Source organism: Chaetomium fimeti, assembly GCF_033439085.1.
Source record: "Chaetomium fimeti strain CBS 168.71 chromosome Unknown B0H64scaffold_9, whole genome shotgun sequence".
In the NCBI taxonomy this organism is placed as follows: Eukaryota; Fungi; Ascomycota; class Sordariomycetes; order Sordariales; family Chaetomiaceae; genus Chaetomium; species Chaetomium fimeti.
In genome coordinates this window covers 667628-684906 of record NW_026944337.1, presented here as the reverse complement: position 1 = coordinate 684906, position 17279 = coordinate 667628, and the positions used below count along the sequence as shown (strand labels likewise).

General features: G+C 56.6%; 5 protein-coding genes across 5 annotated transcripts; 4 read left to right on the top strand and 1 right to left on the bottom strand.

The window, feature by feature from the left end:
• Positions 1-1171: 1171 nt before the first annotated feature.
• B0H64DRAFT_330237 (uncharacterized protein) lies at positions 1172-3810 on the top strand (the record flags this gene model as incomplete). Its single annotated transcript, XM_062800925.1, has 6 exons — positions 1172-1252; positions 1310-1844; positions 2176-2275; positions 2453-2789; positions 2852-3049; positions 3460-3810. The coding sequence occupies 6 exons, from the start codon at positions 1172-1174 to the stop codon at positions 3808-3810; spliced, it is 1602 nt and encodes a 533-aa protein (XP_062655130.1).
• A 5042-nt stretch (positions 3811-8852) lies between these two features.
• On the top strand, positions 8853-10615 carry B0H64DRAFT_409595 (uncharacterized protein). The gene is made up of 4 exons (XM_062804719.1): positions 8853-9511; positions 9603-9954; positions 10014-10193; positions 10248-10615. The coding sequence occupies exons 1-4, from the start codon at positions 9320-9322 to the stop codon at positions 10565-10567; spliced, it is 1044 nt and encodes a 347-aa protein (XP_062655129.1). The 5' UTR covers positions 8853-9319; the 3' UTR covers positions 10568-10615.
• A 29-nt stretch (positions 10616-10644) lies between these two features.
• B0H64DRAFT_469468 (Alpha/Beta hydrolase protein) lies at positions 10645-12958 on the top strand (the record flags this gene model as incomplete). Its single annotated transcript, XM_062807801.1, has 5 exons — positions 10645-11333; positions 11390-11621; positions 11674-11746; positions 11801-11973; positions 12072-12958. The coding sequence occupies exons 1-5, from the start codon at positions 11082-11084 to the stop codon at positions 12956-12958; spliced, it is 1617 nt and encodes a 538-aa protein (XP_062655128.1). The 5' UTR covers positions 10645-11081.
• A 902-nt stretch (positions 12959-13860) lies between these two features.
• B0H64DRAFT_330193 (uncharacterized protein) lies at positions 13861-14841 on the top strand (the record flags this gene model as incomplete). The annotated part of the gene is made up of 1 exon (XM_062800922.1): positions 13861-14841. One exon carries the CDS (start codon positions 13861-13863, stop codon positions 14839-14841), a length of 981 nt encoding a protein of 326 aa, XP_062655127.1.
• A 294-nt stretch (positions 14842-15135) lies between these two features.
• B0H64DRAFT_469461 (uncharacterized protein) lies at positions 15136-16285 on the bottom strand (the record flags this gene model as incomplete). The annotated part of the gene is made up of 2 exons (XM_062807800.1): positions 15296-16285; positions 15136-15247 (listed from the first exon to the last, which is right to left on the bottom strand). The coding sequence occupies exons 1-2, from the start codon at positions 15904-15906 to the stop codon at positions 15136-15138; spliced, it is 723 nt and encodes a 240-aa protein (XP_062655126.1). The 5' UTR covers positions 15907-16285.
• Between the last annotated feature and the right edge of the window lie 994 nt (positions 16286-17279).

Genomic DNA, 17279 nt, shown 5'->3' with positions numbered 1-17279 from the left:
ACGACACCGGGGTGATGCGAACGACGCGTAACTCCAGCTCCTGTGTGTGAAAGGCAAATGCGAACGGAGAGAAAACGGAGAAGAAAGATACTAAGAGAATGAGGAAGGATAGGAAAACAGAGATTCTGCACCTCGATTCATCAAGGAGTCGGCGCCATCGGGTTGATGGGACTTGTTTTGCCAGGACCCCTATAGCTCCAGTGAAACATAGCCAACTGGACAAGATGGTGCATGAGAAATGGAAAGGGTAGTAGTAGGCAAACGAAACGGGCTGTGGTTTTGCTGTCACCTAGATTGAGGTCGTCTCTGAAGAATTGTTGCCGTGCTGATGCGGTGTTGATGTTGTGTAAGGAAAGGGGGTCCATGCTGGGGAGGTGGTTCCAGAGATGTGCTTAGCCTAGGTAGAGAACGCCGGATTTGTGTTTACCCACACCGGCCGTGTTTCTCCGTCCCGCTGCGGTTGATGTCGGAAGGACTGTAGGAGAATCTAGACATTGCAGTCGGAGGGTTTGTATTTTTGGTACCTGTGATGCTCGTTCGTATTAAAGCTATGGTTTGCGGCGGCACAGAGCAGACTGTTTGTTGGCTTTGGCGGCGCCCGTATCATGTGCCGCGCGGGGAATGTAGCCGTAACTGTTTGCATTGTTCAGACTTTCAGCTGTCGGATCTGCAACCCGTACCACCACAGACCCAGACCGAGGCATGCGCCGATACTCCCCTCGCAAAACACCCAATCACGGGTGACGAGTGGCCCAGCCCTCTGTACTTTCGGCCCTGATGCGGCGGAAATCCGGACGAGCCGGCAACAGAGCGGAATTGGGCGTACATAGGTGCAACGGCATTGCGTCTAGGCGATGCGGCACAGCGTGGCACCACATCAACCCAAGAGCGCGTGGTGAAACACAAACGGCGGGCTGACTACGCCGCAATATCGGATGTTTCGAGGAAGGGAGGTGGTAGGGCTGTGCCGCATCTCACCGTCCCATTGCAGAGCGGCAGAGAGACAATTGGAAATAGCTAAGTTTGGACGATGACTGTTGAGTACATACCGAGGTGGTATTGGCTGACCATGGCCGAAGTGATGAGCCGATACCTATTTTACTTATACCAACAAGGTCCGGGCAACGGCCGTGTCAGCATTGGGTTTTTACATTTCCAGCACTAACACATTATGAATCCCCCTGGACCCAACGTAATACCAGTCGATGATCTGGTTGATACCCTAGCCAGCATCAAGAAGACGGCGTTCAAGGTGGGTACATTCTTCGCAACACGCGTAATGACACGTCGTCTAACGCGCGATGCACAGGCCGTAGTGGCCGTTTTCTTTACCTTAGCAATCCTTTCCGTTCTCGCAAGGGCAGGAGTCCGCCTCCACGCACGGCGAGCCCTCGCCCTAGATGATTATGTCCTTTTTACAGGAGCCATCCTCCTCTCAGGGGGCATCGGGTTCCTGTACAGCATCTGCAACAATCTCTACTTGTCGTCAGCGGTTCGGCTGGATCCATCCATAATCTCTCGCCTCGACCCCGGGAGAGAAACCGAACTAATCGACGTGGTTCAAGGATACCATTCTTTCGTCGCCATTGCTTGGACAGCAATACTTTTGGTCAAACTTTCTTTCCTGGCCTTCTTCCGACGGCAGATCGGAACGGCCCCCGGTATCCAGCGGTATTACTGGGGTGTGGTTGCTCTGACTACAATATCATGGGTGCTCTCCCTCGTAGAGCCGTTCATCCTATGTCCCGACCCTGGTTCCGGATCGTGTAGGGACTCCGATCCCATCCTCCGCTCCGCCCTAACCGGCCTCACCACCGGCCTTGACCTGCTAACAATCATCCTGAGTACGCCGCCCCTTTCCCTCCATCCTCGGTTCCGCCCTTCCCCCTTTCCACCCCCTTTCTCATGTTCTCAACCCCCTCCCCCCTTAGATCCCACAAGACCCCCTCACCCCCCCCTCCCTAAAAGGCTAACCTCCCCCAAACAAACCAGTCACCGCCATCGCCATCGTCCCAACCATCCGACGACCAACACCCCCCCTCCCCAACACAAACAATAGCCCCTCACCCTCCCCCGACTCCCACGTCGAACCGACCAACGCCCGCGCCAAACCCAAACCCAAACCCACCCCCGCAACAACCGCAACCGTCCTCACAACCCTCGCCCTCGCAACAGCCACATTCTCCGCCGTCCGCGCCAGTAGATCCGCCGCGGCCGACCCGCTCCAGACAGCCTTCTGGCTGGCGCTGCAGGCGAGCACCGCCGTGCTGGCGGCGTCGGCGACCGTGTCCGGTTCATTGGGAGGTGGCTCCGCCGGTGGGGGGGATGGTTCTGGTTATGGTTATGGTTATGGGGGAGGGGATGTGGATACGGATGGTGGTGAAGAGGTTGGGGGTGGAGAGGGTGGGCTGGCGGAGCAGGAGCGGGGGCAGGGGCAGGGGCAGGGGCCGAGGGTGTATTACTCGGTTTGGGACCGGGTGAGGTTGTGGTTTGGGGTTGGGGAGGGGGGTGGGGATCGGGGTAGGGCTGGGGAGGGAGATGTTGAGGCGGGTGGGATTCAGGGGGGCAGGGTCGAGATGCTGGGGATGACGGCGTTAAGGGGGTTTATGAAAAGAGTTAAGGGGCATGAGAGGGGGGTGGTGACGGAGGTGTCGCAGCTCGATACTTTGGTTGGGGAGGACGACGGGGTTCGACCGGTAAAGGAGAAGGCCGAGAGGGTGAGGGGGGAGGTCCGCCAGGTTACTGCTTCCCCTGTGCCTCGGAACCCGCCGATCGCATATCACTACCCGGTAAGAGTTCAAGTTGTTGCTTGCAGAGGTCTCGAATGCTGACTGAATCTCTCACATCGCAGATGTGGGGACCGCAATCCACACATGGCCAGATCACAACGGAGGAAGAGATTCGAGCAGGGCAAGATCTGATATGGCTCAATCCGTCATTACAGGCGAGCCAAACAAGCTTTGGAGGCGCAACATTGCATGAACGAAGAGGTTCGGAACGGAGGGGGTCGGAACGGAGGGGGTCGGAGCCGGCGAACCACATCGCACAAGTTGGCACTACAAATAGTAAAATGTAATGGCACACGTCTTGGAGAACGATGCCAGTTCCCATCCACGGTTGTATGCTCCGGCACACGTGCTTCCCGTCTACCCTCAAGCCGAGTAAGGGAGATTCGGGAACAGCACGGCGCCAGAGCCGTAACAATAGCAAGTCTAATACGGTAGTCCACAAACCCCTGCCGTCGCACCAAAGGCTAGGGACTCTCTCGTAGGTCTCAAGATGCTACCGACTTAGGTAGGTAGTTTAGCCCCGCGCCGCCGTTGTCGGGGCAGTCGTGTCTGTCTCCCTCGTCTTCAGTCCAAGGGCGCGAAACCGCTGCTCTGATCCCCGGCCGAAAGCGAAGAACTTGCCGAAAAACTCCAACGTGGCATGGTTGACTTCCTGATTCGTCGTCCGCAGCTTCTTGTTGTTCATGTAGCCAAGAAGGAAGATGATATCCCCACCGTCCCGCCTTCGCCTAACTTGGTCACCACGCGCCGTATGCTCTGCCCACGACCCGCACTTCTCGTTGAGCTGCAGCGCCGGCTTCAGGAGGCGCACGCTGTTGATCAGGATAAAGCTGGCACCGGAAGTTGGGTACGGTTGCCGCATATTCGGCGACGACTCCCACGTGGTTACCCTGTACCTATGCCCGTTCGGGCCCCTGTACCAAACCGTAGTCCTGCCCATAGACTTGTACGTCCCGAAATGATCGTTGTCGATGGTTGCGAACCTCTCAACCACCCTATAGGCACGACCGGAGGGCACTAATAGATCGATCTCAGAGGTGCGGCGCTTTAATCCTAGGAGCTGGAGAGCAACAACGACGACATATTCGGTGCCCCCGAGGACTCGAGACAAGCCAAAGGCGAGGTCTGGGAGGAGGCCTTCCGGCATCGGGGTGCGGTTCATAGTTGGCGGTCCTTGGGCATCCTGAGGAACAGGCGGGGGCCTGGTAGACACGTTGATCGATCTCGACCCAGGCGCGGCGATACCTAAGTCGGCAGTACGGTCTGGTCCATTTCGCTTGCTCATGTTCTTGTTTTGTTAGCTAATGTCCCAATTGAGATGACTTAAGAAGGGCAGAGACCTAAGTTTTAGACATACGTATCGTTATTGACGGGCTAAACAGATAAATTCTAGTTCGAAGGTAAAAGGAAGAACATAAAATCGTTGATTTGATCTGGTTGTCAGTACACAGCTCCGGGTAGGGCTAACAATAAGGCTAGGTAATTTATAGTGAATAATTACGTCCAAATCCTACCTCTAACTTCTCATCAACAACGCTGAAACCAACTCAGAAGGATTGTAGCCAAAGGCAGGACCATGATGACGCTCTAAACTGTTACTCAAGGACGCTGCCGCTAGCGAGAAGGGCAACTGCCTGTTGAACGAGCAGGATCATGAGGATGCAGGAAGCTTAGAGCCAACGCCGCAGGGCTGGGTCGGTCTGGCCGTTGCCGCGGCCATGCCAGCCAGTTCCGACCTACGCCCACCTCCACCCACCTACGCCGCAGAGATTCACGTATGTATGTAAATCGGTTTGGCCGGCCTTGTGGTCAATGGAGGCAGTGTAGGTAACCGAAGCAAACGAACGACATGCTTTCTTTACACGAGCCCGTTTCTTTTTCCGTGAAAGAAAGATGTATTCAGTCTCCATCCCATCCACTATCCTTCGGGCCTAGCATCCAAACCCGGACATGATATTGGGAAGCTTCCCGTGCCGTCCTTCCGTCACCGCTAAGTCAAGGCCGGGTTAGGAGAGTGAAGAGGATGACTTGCCGTGTGCTTTGAAGTGATTAAGTCGGGGAGGACCTTGAATGTTCTCATCGATAACACAACTCACAGGCTAAATCAAACTAACCTCGGAACTGGGACAACGTCATTGGATCCGGAACTCCGGGCGCTGTCCTCGGCCGCATCTCGCTAAGCGGCCGTTATCCGAGCCGCTTTTTGCTTTCTCCGTTACCCAGCAAAGTTCCGAGTCCCCGCACTGCAACTCCATGCAAGTCAACATGCAGGTGACGGCAATTTGTGTCTCGTATCCGATATGCGGCCCAATCAGCAACCGCATACTTGAGCATCACACAGAAAATCGTGCCAAATTGGCTCATATTGGCATTTATCGCAAATGCTGCGTTTCAGTTTCCCCAGACCCGAATGTTGATCCTCCGGAACAGTACCGGCCGCTGCCGAACAAGTGCCGTCCCGTCGCCCGATGCATCTGGAGGCTTAAGTGTATAAACTCGGCCACCCTCGCACGTCGACTCTATTTTTCTGATTGGTCCTTGTGCGCTCGTCCATGCACAATGGTCTCTACGAGGGGGGTGGGCGAGATATGGATGTTTGTGACAAGGTGGAAATCTCCGCGGGCAAAAGGTCATCATGCCACGGCTTTGCAGAGTGTTGTTCGTTGTTCATTACGAAGACCCCGCAACGCGAACCAACCGCTCTGAAACAGGCCGTGCTGGGAAACTGGCTTCACAGGCGCTCATAAAACCGAATATGGTCCCCTCTTGTTCAGAGCGAGCAAGAATAGCAAGCCCAAACGGACGGCTGAGTTCTCCCTTGAGGTGGTACCTCCCTAGAGGGATGTTGGTGATAGGGTAGCCTGTGAATTGCGGAAAGTCAGTGGGATAACATTCGTGGATAGGAATGGAATATATGCCAAACCCTACGGTTAAAGAGAACAAACTGGAGTAGTAGGGTTTGGGACCTATGTTCGTTGCCTACCAGAAGTGGTGCTATTATTCCAGCAAGCGGGACTATATCTATGGGAGCGATCACAAGGTCGAGATCGCTGTCGTTGAGGGCTCTGGCCAGCCCATCTCTTCCAACTCGTAGCATATGGTCCAAGGGGCTTCCCTATACTTTCCTTGTTTGCGGAGAGGCCCTGATGCTCTCGACTTGCCGTGGTTGGGGCGCGCCAACTTCGTCTCTACGAATCCCAACGGATTTCCGGCACATCTTGGCCGACCGTCTGTGAAATCCACCCCCGTTCACTTTGAAGCAGTGTGTCGTTGAGCTCGATGACGGTGAGCTCGATGACGGTGAGCTCGATGACGGTGAGCTCGATGACGGTGATCTCGATGATAATAATGACGGTACTGGCTCGATGGTACCGGCTTGATGTGCATAACCCACCAAGTCGCCGAGCGATTCGCGTTGTCAATGATTATTGTGGAGGAGCTGTATAGAACAAAACAGAAAAACCCAAAGTCACCAGAACGCCACTAGACCTTGCTGGTGGTTCATTTTACCGTTTGCTTAGCTCCCTTGCCACCCTCCTTGCTCACCCTACAATAACTCACTTACGGGGCGGCGAGGAAGCGGAATCGGACGCGCTGTACTCGTCCCAGCTGACATACGACGCACTTTGCAGTCCGGGTACATTGAGATCAGGTGGGCGGACTCTCTCTGCTTCCACCTGCACTCCGTTTTAGAGCTAGGGCTCTTGTATCTCTTCCGTTGCCCGTCCTTCGACGGGTCTCGACTTCGCAGAGCCGGATCGTTCGGTCACGCAGCAGAGGAACCCCTTTCCCGGGGAAGGCATCCGGGACCGCCACGAAATGCACAACGCCGCAGAAATCAGCTCACCACCCACCAGCGATGAGACAGGATGCATGGCAGCCAAACGCGTTTCAGACGCCGGTGACCGGGCAAAGCCCGCGGAGCAGGACACGGACCCCATCACTTACCTCGACGCGTAGCCGTTGGCCATCTCTCACGCGACTCGCCTCGCCTGGTCTGGCCTGATCTGATCACCTCTTACTGGGTAAGTACACGCTACTCTGCTTTGAGGGGGAGTGACCGGGCCCTTTCTCAGCTCAGTTTCGGTGTGGGGCCCCACATCCCGCAACAGGTCAGAGGGCGAGAGACGCTGACGACGGAGCCTGCAGGAACAATTGGCATATTTGTGGTTCTCTGGCCGAGAGACTACCAACAAGTGCGAGCAGCGACGCGTTGAAGTGAAAGGGGGAAAAGTGGACGACGGTTATCGGCACTGCACTCACCTTGGCCGGGTACAAGGCCCTCGGTATTTTCACCGCCCGGGCCATCCTCCCCTTCCGCGTTCTCGTTCTCACCGACGACGGCTTGGTTTCGCCACGATGTGTGCCAGATTCTGACCCGCTCCAATCACCCACCAGCCCAAAAAGCAGCGGTCGCTATATTTGGCAAAGCACCCTCTCCTCCCATTCACGCAGTCCCAAGTATTTGGTCCCTCGTAACCTACCCTCCACTACGTTCACGTCAATGAAACAACCCCAAAGCCAGAGGAATGTCAGAGGATGGGAGAAAGCGTCTCAGGTCGGGTTTGTGGGGGCGGGGCAGCTGTGCGTGCGTGCTTGAGAAATTGCAGCGGCTGCAAGTGATGAGATCGCGGTCCGGTCTTCGGCGTTGCCCCATGTCGTTTGTAATCGGCCTCGGCGTCGCGAACGGCCCGATCGGTAAGATGACGGTGGTGGCTGGAGTTTGAAGGGCTTCTTCCAGTTTCTTCCCAAGCCAATACGCGGAAGCCAGCGGAAGGGAACCGGGTGGCCAGGGCCCTTGTCTCTTTGACGGATCTGAGATTGGGGCTGCGGGAGCGAGATTTGGAGATTCCGATTCTCGTGGCGTGTTTGGTCAGCTCAACCCAGCTCAGTCTCACTGCAGCAAAAACCAAGGACGCCACTGTGGCACGGCGATGTTGACGAAGTGAGTTTTGTTGAAGATGCGCGGACCTTGTCGCTGCACACGCATGTCACCACTGCAACTTGCGCGCATGCCCTGGTCCAAAGTTCCTCGCTACCGTTGGGGCAAGTTGCGGGCAAAGAGAGGGAAGAAGCGAAACCGACAGGGACGGACGAGAAGCTCGGACGATGTCACGATATGCGGGCCTCGGAGGTGGGGCCGGTGAGGACGATCCTGGCTTCCCTGGGGGGATCCCGGGCAGAATCCCGGGCGCATCACGTGTGATGGTCCCTGATGGAATCAATGAGGATGAAAAAAAGAGTGGCAACATGGAATCCTTCTCCAACCCCTCTCGACTCTGCTGCAACTCGTGCAGCTTGACGGACAATTTTGGGCTGTTCACCGCCGCGACACAGGTTCCTTGTTCGCGCAAGGCTTGTCGAGCTCGGAGCACCTTGAATCCATCCCCGTAATCCAATTAGGTCATGTTTTGCGCCAAAGTTGGAAATTGCTAGCGGAGCATTCTCAAACACCATCTCGCGTCGTCGTGTTGGCGCCGTATTTGGTGCGCCACAAAAACCAGGGCTAGTGAGAAGGACTTTTGAATTTGGGAACTCAAAGGGAGGTTGATGGAAGGGATTCTCTCGTTATAGGCGGCCCCGATGGAGGTCCAGACCACCTCTCGTTGTTGAGATGGGGAGAGGCCCGGGCTTGGATGAAGCCGGCTCCTTGGTCGCCCCGCATCACCCCGGACTCCCGAGCCATCATCCATGGAGACGGGTCCTTGGTGTGCTTGGGCTGTTGCACAGCACAGACCGCCGGCCCGGGCAGCCATGCGCGCCATGTCCCAAACCCGTGTGATCCCCCGGTCCCCGTGCACGTCCTGCGTCCTGCCCTGGCACACACTTCTCCTCGCTCGGGAAATCCTGAAGGCAGGCACGCAGGGTTGCACGGACCCCAGAGAACCTGGAACTTTGCTGAGGAGTCCCGGTGTGGGGAAGGAGGGGAAAAGATGCTGCAGCGAGCGAGCGAGCGAGACTCGCTGTTGGCCAGCGCATTCGTTACGGAGCTCGGGCCTGCAGCATCTGGGCTCCATTTGGCAACTGCTCCGCCGCTCTCCAGACGTCCTCCAAAACCGAACAAGTTTCTCGGCTAGCCGACCCTCCTTCCCTCTTCTCGCAGCAGCAGCGCACAGCGAGGAGAATTCGGGGACTCGGCCAGCTGTGATTATGGCGGGACCCACCTACCAAGCTTCACAGCCCAATTGGCCTCCCACAGAACACGAATTGCCTACTGGGCTCGGTTAGCATGTGTGGGTGTTGCGCTCGAGCCCTCTCTCCCCTTCGTCACATCGCTGCTGCTCGTTCAACGCTGCCGCCCCCGCTTCCGCTCCTCCCCCGGATTTCCCAGCCGCTGCCAGGGTTCTGCAAGCCCTTTTTAAAACTTTGCACAACCCGGTTCGCCATGTGGGCTGCATCAACCGATCGTGGTATATTTCATTTCAGTTAATTCCCTCGCCGCCTGCCCGCTGTGCTTCCGCATCCCGTTCCCTGCTGCCCTTTGTGTCGGGAACCTTGGCTGCGACTGCGACCATGAGCGCGCCTCAATCATGAGCAGCGACGACAGCGGAGCCGGCCATGTCTACCAGAGCGACAATGGAGATGCCTCCATCTTCTCTCAGACCCTCGTCGCCACCTGGGTGCTGACCGTCGCCGCCGGCGCATTCCTCATCGTCCGCCTGGCTTGCCGCCACCGTTTCTCGAAGTTGTGGTGGGATGACCTCGTCCTCTCGATATCATGGGTACGTCTGGGAATCGGCATGGGATATGTCATGCGTGGCAATGGGAGATGAGTTGGGACGGCGTGAATCCGATTCTAACCCCCCTGGACAGTGCATCCTCCTGGTCGCCGCCGCCCTCCTCACCCGCACCATCACCTCCGGCTACACCACCGACGATGAGAAGCGCCGATTCTTCCTCTACCAGAACACGTCCACCTCGATGACCACCCTCGCCACGGCGTGGACCAAGGTCGCCTTCGCCATCACGCTTTCTCGCATCGTCCGGAACCGAGCCCTCCTCTACTTCCTCTGGTTCGTCATCGTCACAGCAAACTTGATCCTCATCCCCGGCATGCTGTCCATCTGGATTCCTGCTTGCGAGGACCCGCGCGCCATCTTCCGACCGCAACACGCGAAGTGCTTCAACCTCATCTACCTCCAATACCTCGGCGGAACAACCATTGGTACGAAGACCCGACCCGGATTTGTGAGGAGGAAGAACAGAGGCTGATTCTGTGATTAGTGTACGGCGGCGTAATCGACGTCCTGCTGGCCTTGTTTCCCTGGTTTATCATCCGAAAACTGCTGCTCGAGACGCGAGAAAAGTGGGGTCTCACACTCGCCATGAGCCTCGGCGCCATCACCGGTACCATCGTCATCTTCCGCGCATTTTACCAACTCAAAGAAATCGACAATAATTACCGTACGCGCAAAACCCAAGGGAATCTTCAGACAGGGGTAGCTAACCGTTGAGCAGATTTTATGGTCTTCATGTCCATCTTCAACTTCCTCGAACCGGGCGTCACCATCATTGCCCAGGCCATCCCCATGTTCCGCGTCCTTGTCGTCAACGTGAAGAGGGGCTCGAACGCCGTCCGCATAAGCTCACCCACGGGAGCCCAGGGGAGCGGGAGTGGGTCAGCACCCATCCGAAGCTGGAATAGCAAACGACTTAACCCCCTAGAAGTCGATGAAGAGTTGATGCGCGTGCGCCTCGGCCCGGGTGGCCGCATCGTTCACGTGTCAGGGCCGGAGGGTTCGGATGACGATCTGAAAATTTATGACGGCAGAAAATAGCAAAAACACAAACAATGATACCATTTTCCTTTTTTGTTCAAACACAAACCGCCCCACATCCATGCTCGTATTGTGTCCCGCAGCTCACTGACTCGTCGTCGGACCTCGTTCAGGGGGGTTCTGCACGGTCCATCCGCCGTCCGTCCAATTGCCCTGTCCTGTTACCTTCATTATCTCAACCGCCGGCGATGCGGCCGACAAGGGTCAACGCAGGAGGAGATGGGATTGGCTAGCCCTGTCCGGGTTCCCAACGACACGCGGGAGCTCGGATTGAAACCGACCAATGCTATCATCAACGGGCTGAACACCATGAGCCCAGGGGCCGTGACGCGGACCTGGGGCATGAATGCAATGGTTTTCGACAGCACTTAATAGAAAACGAAGCATAAGTATGAGGCCCTACCCGCCATGGTCGGTTATGGGAGATGTGACCAACAACCCGAACCTCAACGCGTAGAGTTTACACTTTGGACAACGCTCGTTTACCGCCAGAACTGCAAGCCTCCAATTCACTATGAGGTGTCTTCCCCTAATCATCGCGCTCGCAGCGCCACTGGCTGCGGCATCCGCATGCCGACCTCCAAAGTGGACAGTTGGACAAACCGTCCACACCTCCAGCGGCCCCGTCGAGGGACACGCCGCATCCACGGCCTCCGAGGTGTCCGAGTACCTCGGAATCCCCTATGCTCAGCCGCCCGTAGGAAGTCTTCGATTCCAGCCACCGGTCCGCTACACCGGGGAAACCAAAATTAGCGGCAAGAGCTTTGTAAGTGGCAGCTTTCTGACCTAGACCGCTGGCCGCGCTAACAAGTGAGAACCTAGGGCGCCGCGTGCTTCCCATCTAACATTAGCGCCTTCGACGCCGACTTCCCCCAGGAGCTCATCGACGTGTACGGCATTACCGAGGTCGGCCGCCGCATCCTCGCAACTATCACGAACCCCGGAATCCCAGTGAGCGAGGATTGCCTAACTCTAAACGTCTGGACCAAGCCGCAGACCGGCGAAAAGCGCAAGGCGGTCATGGTTTACATCCACGGCGGCTCTTTTGTTTCGGGTAACATCACGCCGCTCTTCGATCGAGAAACGTTTGTCCTGACCATGCGCAGGTAGCTCCGCCGTGCCAGCTTACAACGGCCAGTTCTTCGCCGACCAAGAGGACATTGTCCTGGTGACTATCAAGTAGGCGTCCTCGCGTACCGTCTTAAGCTGGCCCTTTGCTAACAGCTCACCCAGCTACCGTCTCACTTTCTTTGGCTTCCCCGGCAACCCCCACGGGCACCAGAACCCCGGCCTACTGGACCAGCGTATGGCAGTCGAATGGGTCCGCGACAACATCGCGTCCTTTGGCGGCGACCCAAAACGCATCACGCTTTTTGGCGAGTCCGCCGGCGGTGCCTCCGTCGACCGTAAGTTACAACGGCCCAACGCACTACCCTAGACAAGCTCGTCCAGCGTCAACGCCCCCCGTCACCTCCCCCGGGATTACGCAACTGACCCCTATCAGACTATTCCTTCGCCTGGCCGCACGACCCCATCGTCGCGGGACTTATCTCCATGTCTGGTACAGCTAGTGGCATCGCCCCCCGATCAGCCGCGCTGGCCACCGAACTCTGGTACAACACAACCACTGCTCTCGGCTGCGGCGACGCCACCACCCCTCCCTCCACCCTCCTGACCTGCATGCAATCCGCGCCCGCCCCCTCCCTCATCGCCACCCTCCTCAACACAATCGACTCCCCCAACTCAGTCCCCTACTCCCCCACCATCGACTCAACCCTCGTCTTCCCCCACCACCACCCCAGCAACAACACCACCAACACCACCAACACCACCCACCCCACCGCCCCCCTCCCCCTCCTCATCGGCACAACCGACAACGAATCCGGCCTCTTCCGCCTCTTCGTCCCGCCCCAACCATCCCTCACCCCCGCCCAAGAAACCACATTTTGGCACCACCAGAACCAGCACCGCTTCGTCTGCCCCGCGGCAGCCCGCGCCAACCACTCTTCTCACAGAGACGGCAACCCGACCTGGCGCTACCGCTGGCACGGCGTGTTTCCGAACACGGCGCTCTCGACCACGCCCCCGAGCGGCGCGTACCACGACTCGGAGGTCGCGGTGCTGTTTGGGACGGTGGATGAGGGGTTGGTGGGGAATACGAAGGGGCAGGGGGAGGTCGGGAGGTATATGAGGGGGGCGTGGGCTGCGTTCGCGAGGGACCCTGCAAAGGGGTTGGGGCGGTATGGGAGGGAGTTTGATGGGGTGGGGGGTGGCATGGGGGAGGGATGGCCGAGGTATGTGGCGGGGGAGGAGACGTTGGTCAGGCTTGGGTGGGAGGGGAGGGCGGGGGCGAGTGTGGTGAGGGGGGATTTGTATGATGATGGGTGCTGAGGTTGGTTTGGAGGGGGAGAGGGGCGGGAGGATGGGGGATGAGGCAGTAGAGAGAAGGGGTGGGTTGGGAGAAACAGGTGGTGGTGGGCTTGGTTGGGTTACTTATGTACCTATTCTGTTTTAATATTATCAGATCTTCGCTTCCTACTCCCCTCGGCCCCGTCCTGTGGCTCCCTTCTCATGGACCAACCAGATCTGATGGTAAACACACGAAGAAGAGCTTGCGACCTAGGCTTCAAGGTCCAGTATCTCGTATGCTGTCATTGCTTGTTAGTCAACCCAATCCCAATGCAAGAAATTGGCCCCTCGCCGCCAATAGTAAACATCATTTCTCTCCCCACGCGTTAACACGTGCGCTCGTGTCTCTCTTTAGCCTCGATTTCTAAGCAAAGGCTTCCTCGACGCGTGTTGACGGGCAGATGCTGACCCGCCTAGACGACTTCGTCTGGATTTCTAAGCGCCAAGGCGCCCCTATGCTACCCCTGAACGCAGACGACGAAACCTCAAGACAGATTAACCTACATACAATGACGGCATATAAGGCCTAAAACAGACAGGTCGAACAAATAAACGGCTCGGCGTGAGTCACTTGTGGTCTTGGCCTAAAAAGATTACTGATCTATGCAAGAAACGACGAGGCTGAAGCCATGCATCGCAAGGCTGGACCATGGTGTTGAGGGCATGCGTTGAGCTGGCAGCCGAGGAAATGGCTTGCTTGGATCACGATGAGGGCCAGAGAACTGTATCACATCTCTATCTCGCTCTGAGGTGAAGAGCCAGCTATAAGATCCCCATCCCGCCACCTCTCTGTCCTCCTGTCTTCACCACAACCACCAACAAGCAACCTCAGCAACACTACCACCACACTCACCGAACCGACAACCACTCCCAACCCACTCAAAATGGCCACCATCACCTCCATCGGCATCGGCAACATGGGCGCCGCCCTGGCCTCAGCCCTCCTCAAATCCCCCACGCCCCCTAACCTCACCATCTGGAACCGCACGGCCGACCGCCCCCACGTCAAAGCCCTCATCACCGAGGGCGCCGTCTTCGAGCCCTCCCTGACCTCCGCCATCGCCCGCAGCAACACCATCCTGATCTGCCTGCTCGACTACCCCTCCATCACCACCGCGCTGGCCCCCGTCCTCGAGGAGACCACGACGACCACCACCACCCCTCACCCCCTAGCCGGCAAAACCATCATCAACCTCACCAACGGCACGCCCAACCAGGCGCGCGCCATGGAAGCCACGCTCAAGCGGCTCGGCGCGGCGGCCTACTTCGACGGCGGCATTATGGTCACGCCGCAGCTGGTGGGCACGCCGGCGTCGTTCGTCATCCTCAGCGGGGAGAGCCAGGCGCGGTTCGACTCCGCCGACGAGAACGACAACGAGGGCGGTGGTCATGTGGCGGCGTTGCTGAAGCCGGTGGGCGCGGTGCAGTACGTGGCGGCGGACGCCGGGGCGGCGTCGCTCTATGATGTGGCGGCGCTGACGGCCATGTATGGAATGTTTATGGGTGCGTTTACGGGGATTGCGCTGCTGCGGAAGCAGAAGCGGCAGGAGCAGGTGCAGGGTGGGGTGGGGGAGATGGTGGCGGCCAAGCCGGCGGTGGATTCGGTCATGGTGCCGGTGCTGACGGCGCTGGTGCCGTATGTGAGCCTGCTGGCGGATGGGGTGGATAAGGAGGATTGGATGGAGGACTTGGGCAATCCGCTGGCGATGCAGGCGGCGGGGATGCGGAATATCCTGCAGACGTGTGAGGAGGAGGGCGTGGATGGGACGGGGATGCGGTTTATCTCCCAGCTGATGGATCGTGCGGTGGAGGAGGGCTTTGGCGCGGGCGGCGTGGCGACTATTGCGAAGTACCTGTTCAAGTGAGCGTTGGGTGTTTTCATAGGGGGTTGCCTGCGAGACTCGGGCTCATGCTCCTTGTTATGCTGGGTGGAAAATAGTAGAGGGATTCCGAGCTTGCCTGTTGATAGCTTTTATCACTATATACCCCCCGAAAAGGACACCACTGTGCATAGTCGTCGTTTTACGCTCCCAGATCGATATTCCCCCGCTTTGTCTCGCCGAAGTTATCTAGGTACAGTACCTGAAAAGTGTGATAACTGAGACTACAACAACACGCCATAGAATGCAACATCGCACGCCGCTATACGAATAATTCTGCTACCCGCTGGTCGCGTTTATGGGCCCTACCGATCTGTCCTCCGTTTCATGGGTTTCGAGCAGGTCGGCGTGGCCAAAGTCGACATGGATACCCAGGTCCGCCGAAACAAGACTCTTGAACTCGGCTGGGAGCACATTAGAGAGATCCTTTGGGTTAAACTTCCTGCGGGGAGACTTACTCAGCGGGGCCGGTTCACGTCGGCGAGACGGCGGCACCACCTTGACCGAAGTGCTCCAAGGCGTCGTCAGGAACGCGGGACCCTCGATGTCATCATCCGGCCGGAAGATGGACGCATGCATGGTGTATTCGCCGAGATAGTTAATCTTGACGCCCTTGAAAATGAAGTGGATGTTTCCCTTCCCATCGTGGTCCGCAAACAATGCTCGGGCCGACGGGATTGGGCGGTCAGTGTGTTCAACCACAGGACTCGGATCGACAACTTTGAGGGCGCTGTTTTGGTAGTAGATAGCGACAGTGGCTTTGTACCGCTGCAGAGACGAGCCCATCTTTCCCGGCGGGTTGGAAACCGTGACAACGAATGGCCGGAGCTTCTGGAAGATCTCGACGTTATCCTGGGGCTGGATGAGGAATGTGGCTTTCGAGTCATGCACTCCAGGGACAGTCTCGCAGAGCGAGGTATCAACTAGGGCCAACTCCTCTGGTGTAGACGCCTTTGCGGTCTTGACCTCGGTTGAAGCCCGGTGTCCTTGGACTGAGTTGGACCTGGAGCGGCCTTGTTGATTTGTGGAAACGCATTTTAGCCTCACCATATTGATGAAGCGATATCAAAATCAAGATAGAAGTAGTTGGAGGGCGGCGGTTGTTTAGCGATCTTTATCTTAGGAGTGTAGCATCTGCCTGTCATCAAATACAATGGGTTTACAAGATAGATACGGAAAGTACCTCAGTCTCAGTTCCAAGGTGTAATACCCGGAAGGAAAGGTTGACCAGGGAAGAAGGAGCAAGAGTACCTCCTCTCGTACACACAGTGGGCTGATGACACTTTCCTGATCGTTCTCTCCACCACCTTTCGGTTGGCGCTGACCAAAAAATGGAAATGTTCTGTGTCTGAACGGTCGAGGACATATTTTGTATCTGACAATTGCACCATTTCGGTCGTATAATGTCGTATTAACCTTTGCCTTTGCGTGCTTCCGGGAGCTTGTCAAATGCAGCATTCGCGTCATACCGTATTAATTCACAGTTGGGTGCGTGCAGTGGTCTCGTGGTCTGATTTTCACTTCGCACTGTTAGTGCTGTTGTAAAGGTCCTGTTGGAAATCCAACAGCTAGAGTAACAGTACTTCTAAACAGGGGTCTAAATGTAGTACGACAAAGGTCACTGTATAGAGGGCATCCGAATCAACCGTAATCGTATTGTCTGAAGAACTTATATATATCTAGAACAAACGGAGGGCCTCCTATACCCCCTGAAAACTCTGTACCTAGGCGTTAATTATAGGCCCAGTAACCTCTATATCGTTAACCTACTATACTATAACCTCTAGCTACTATCTATTATATATTTTATATAATATACCCCCCTAGATATAGGTATATTATAGCTATATCTAAACCTTTAGTAATATAGCTATTTGTCACGGTCATGGTCGCATGCAGGGCTATGTGGGGGCTGCGCGGGAAGCGCCCCAAGCCAATCATTAAGAATGGGCCTCCGGCCAATCAGCAGAGGAACGGAGGGAACGACTACCGTTCCTCAGGTGCCATAAGGAACGAAGGGAACGGCTACCGTTCCCTATGTTCCTAGGGAAAAGTACGAAGGTACCTATGGACTTAGATAGTATATAGTCACTCGTTCTGGAGAGCTCTGGGAGTTCTCCAGTTAGCAATCACAACTACAGTTCGCTACAAGATCGGGAGCCTACTGTTGAGACAAGTCTTTGTTGTGCACCTTTTGGCTGCACCGAACCTAAGCACCCTTGAGAGAATACCTTCGACCGATACTGAACCCTAACAGGACGGGTCCAGAGACAGGTTCGTCACACGTTGCTAACTCCCTTTGATCTGTTACAGTTCAGGCTCGAAGGTAAAACGATATGGCGACTCAACCGACGCCGGGCCAGATCACGGCCGCGCTTCAGAGAGTCACCGAACGACTCGATGAAACTGAAGAAGAGCTTGCG

Coding starts and splice junctions, on each gene's coding strand:
- B0H64DRAFT_409595 (XM_062804719.1), top strand. CDS start 9,320: ATGAGCAGCGACGACAGCGGAGCCGGCCATGTCTACCAGAGCGACAAT. Junction 9,512..9,602: donor TCGTCCTCTCGATATCATGG/GTACGTCTGGGA, acceptor CCCCCTGGACAG/TGCATCCTCCTGGTCGCCGC. Junction 10,194..10,247: donor AGAAATCGACAATAATTACC/GTACGCGCAAAA, acceptor ACCGTTGAGCAG/ATTTTATGGTCTTCATGTCC.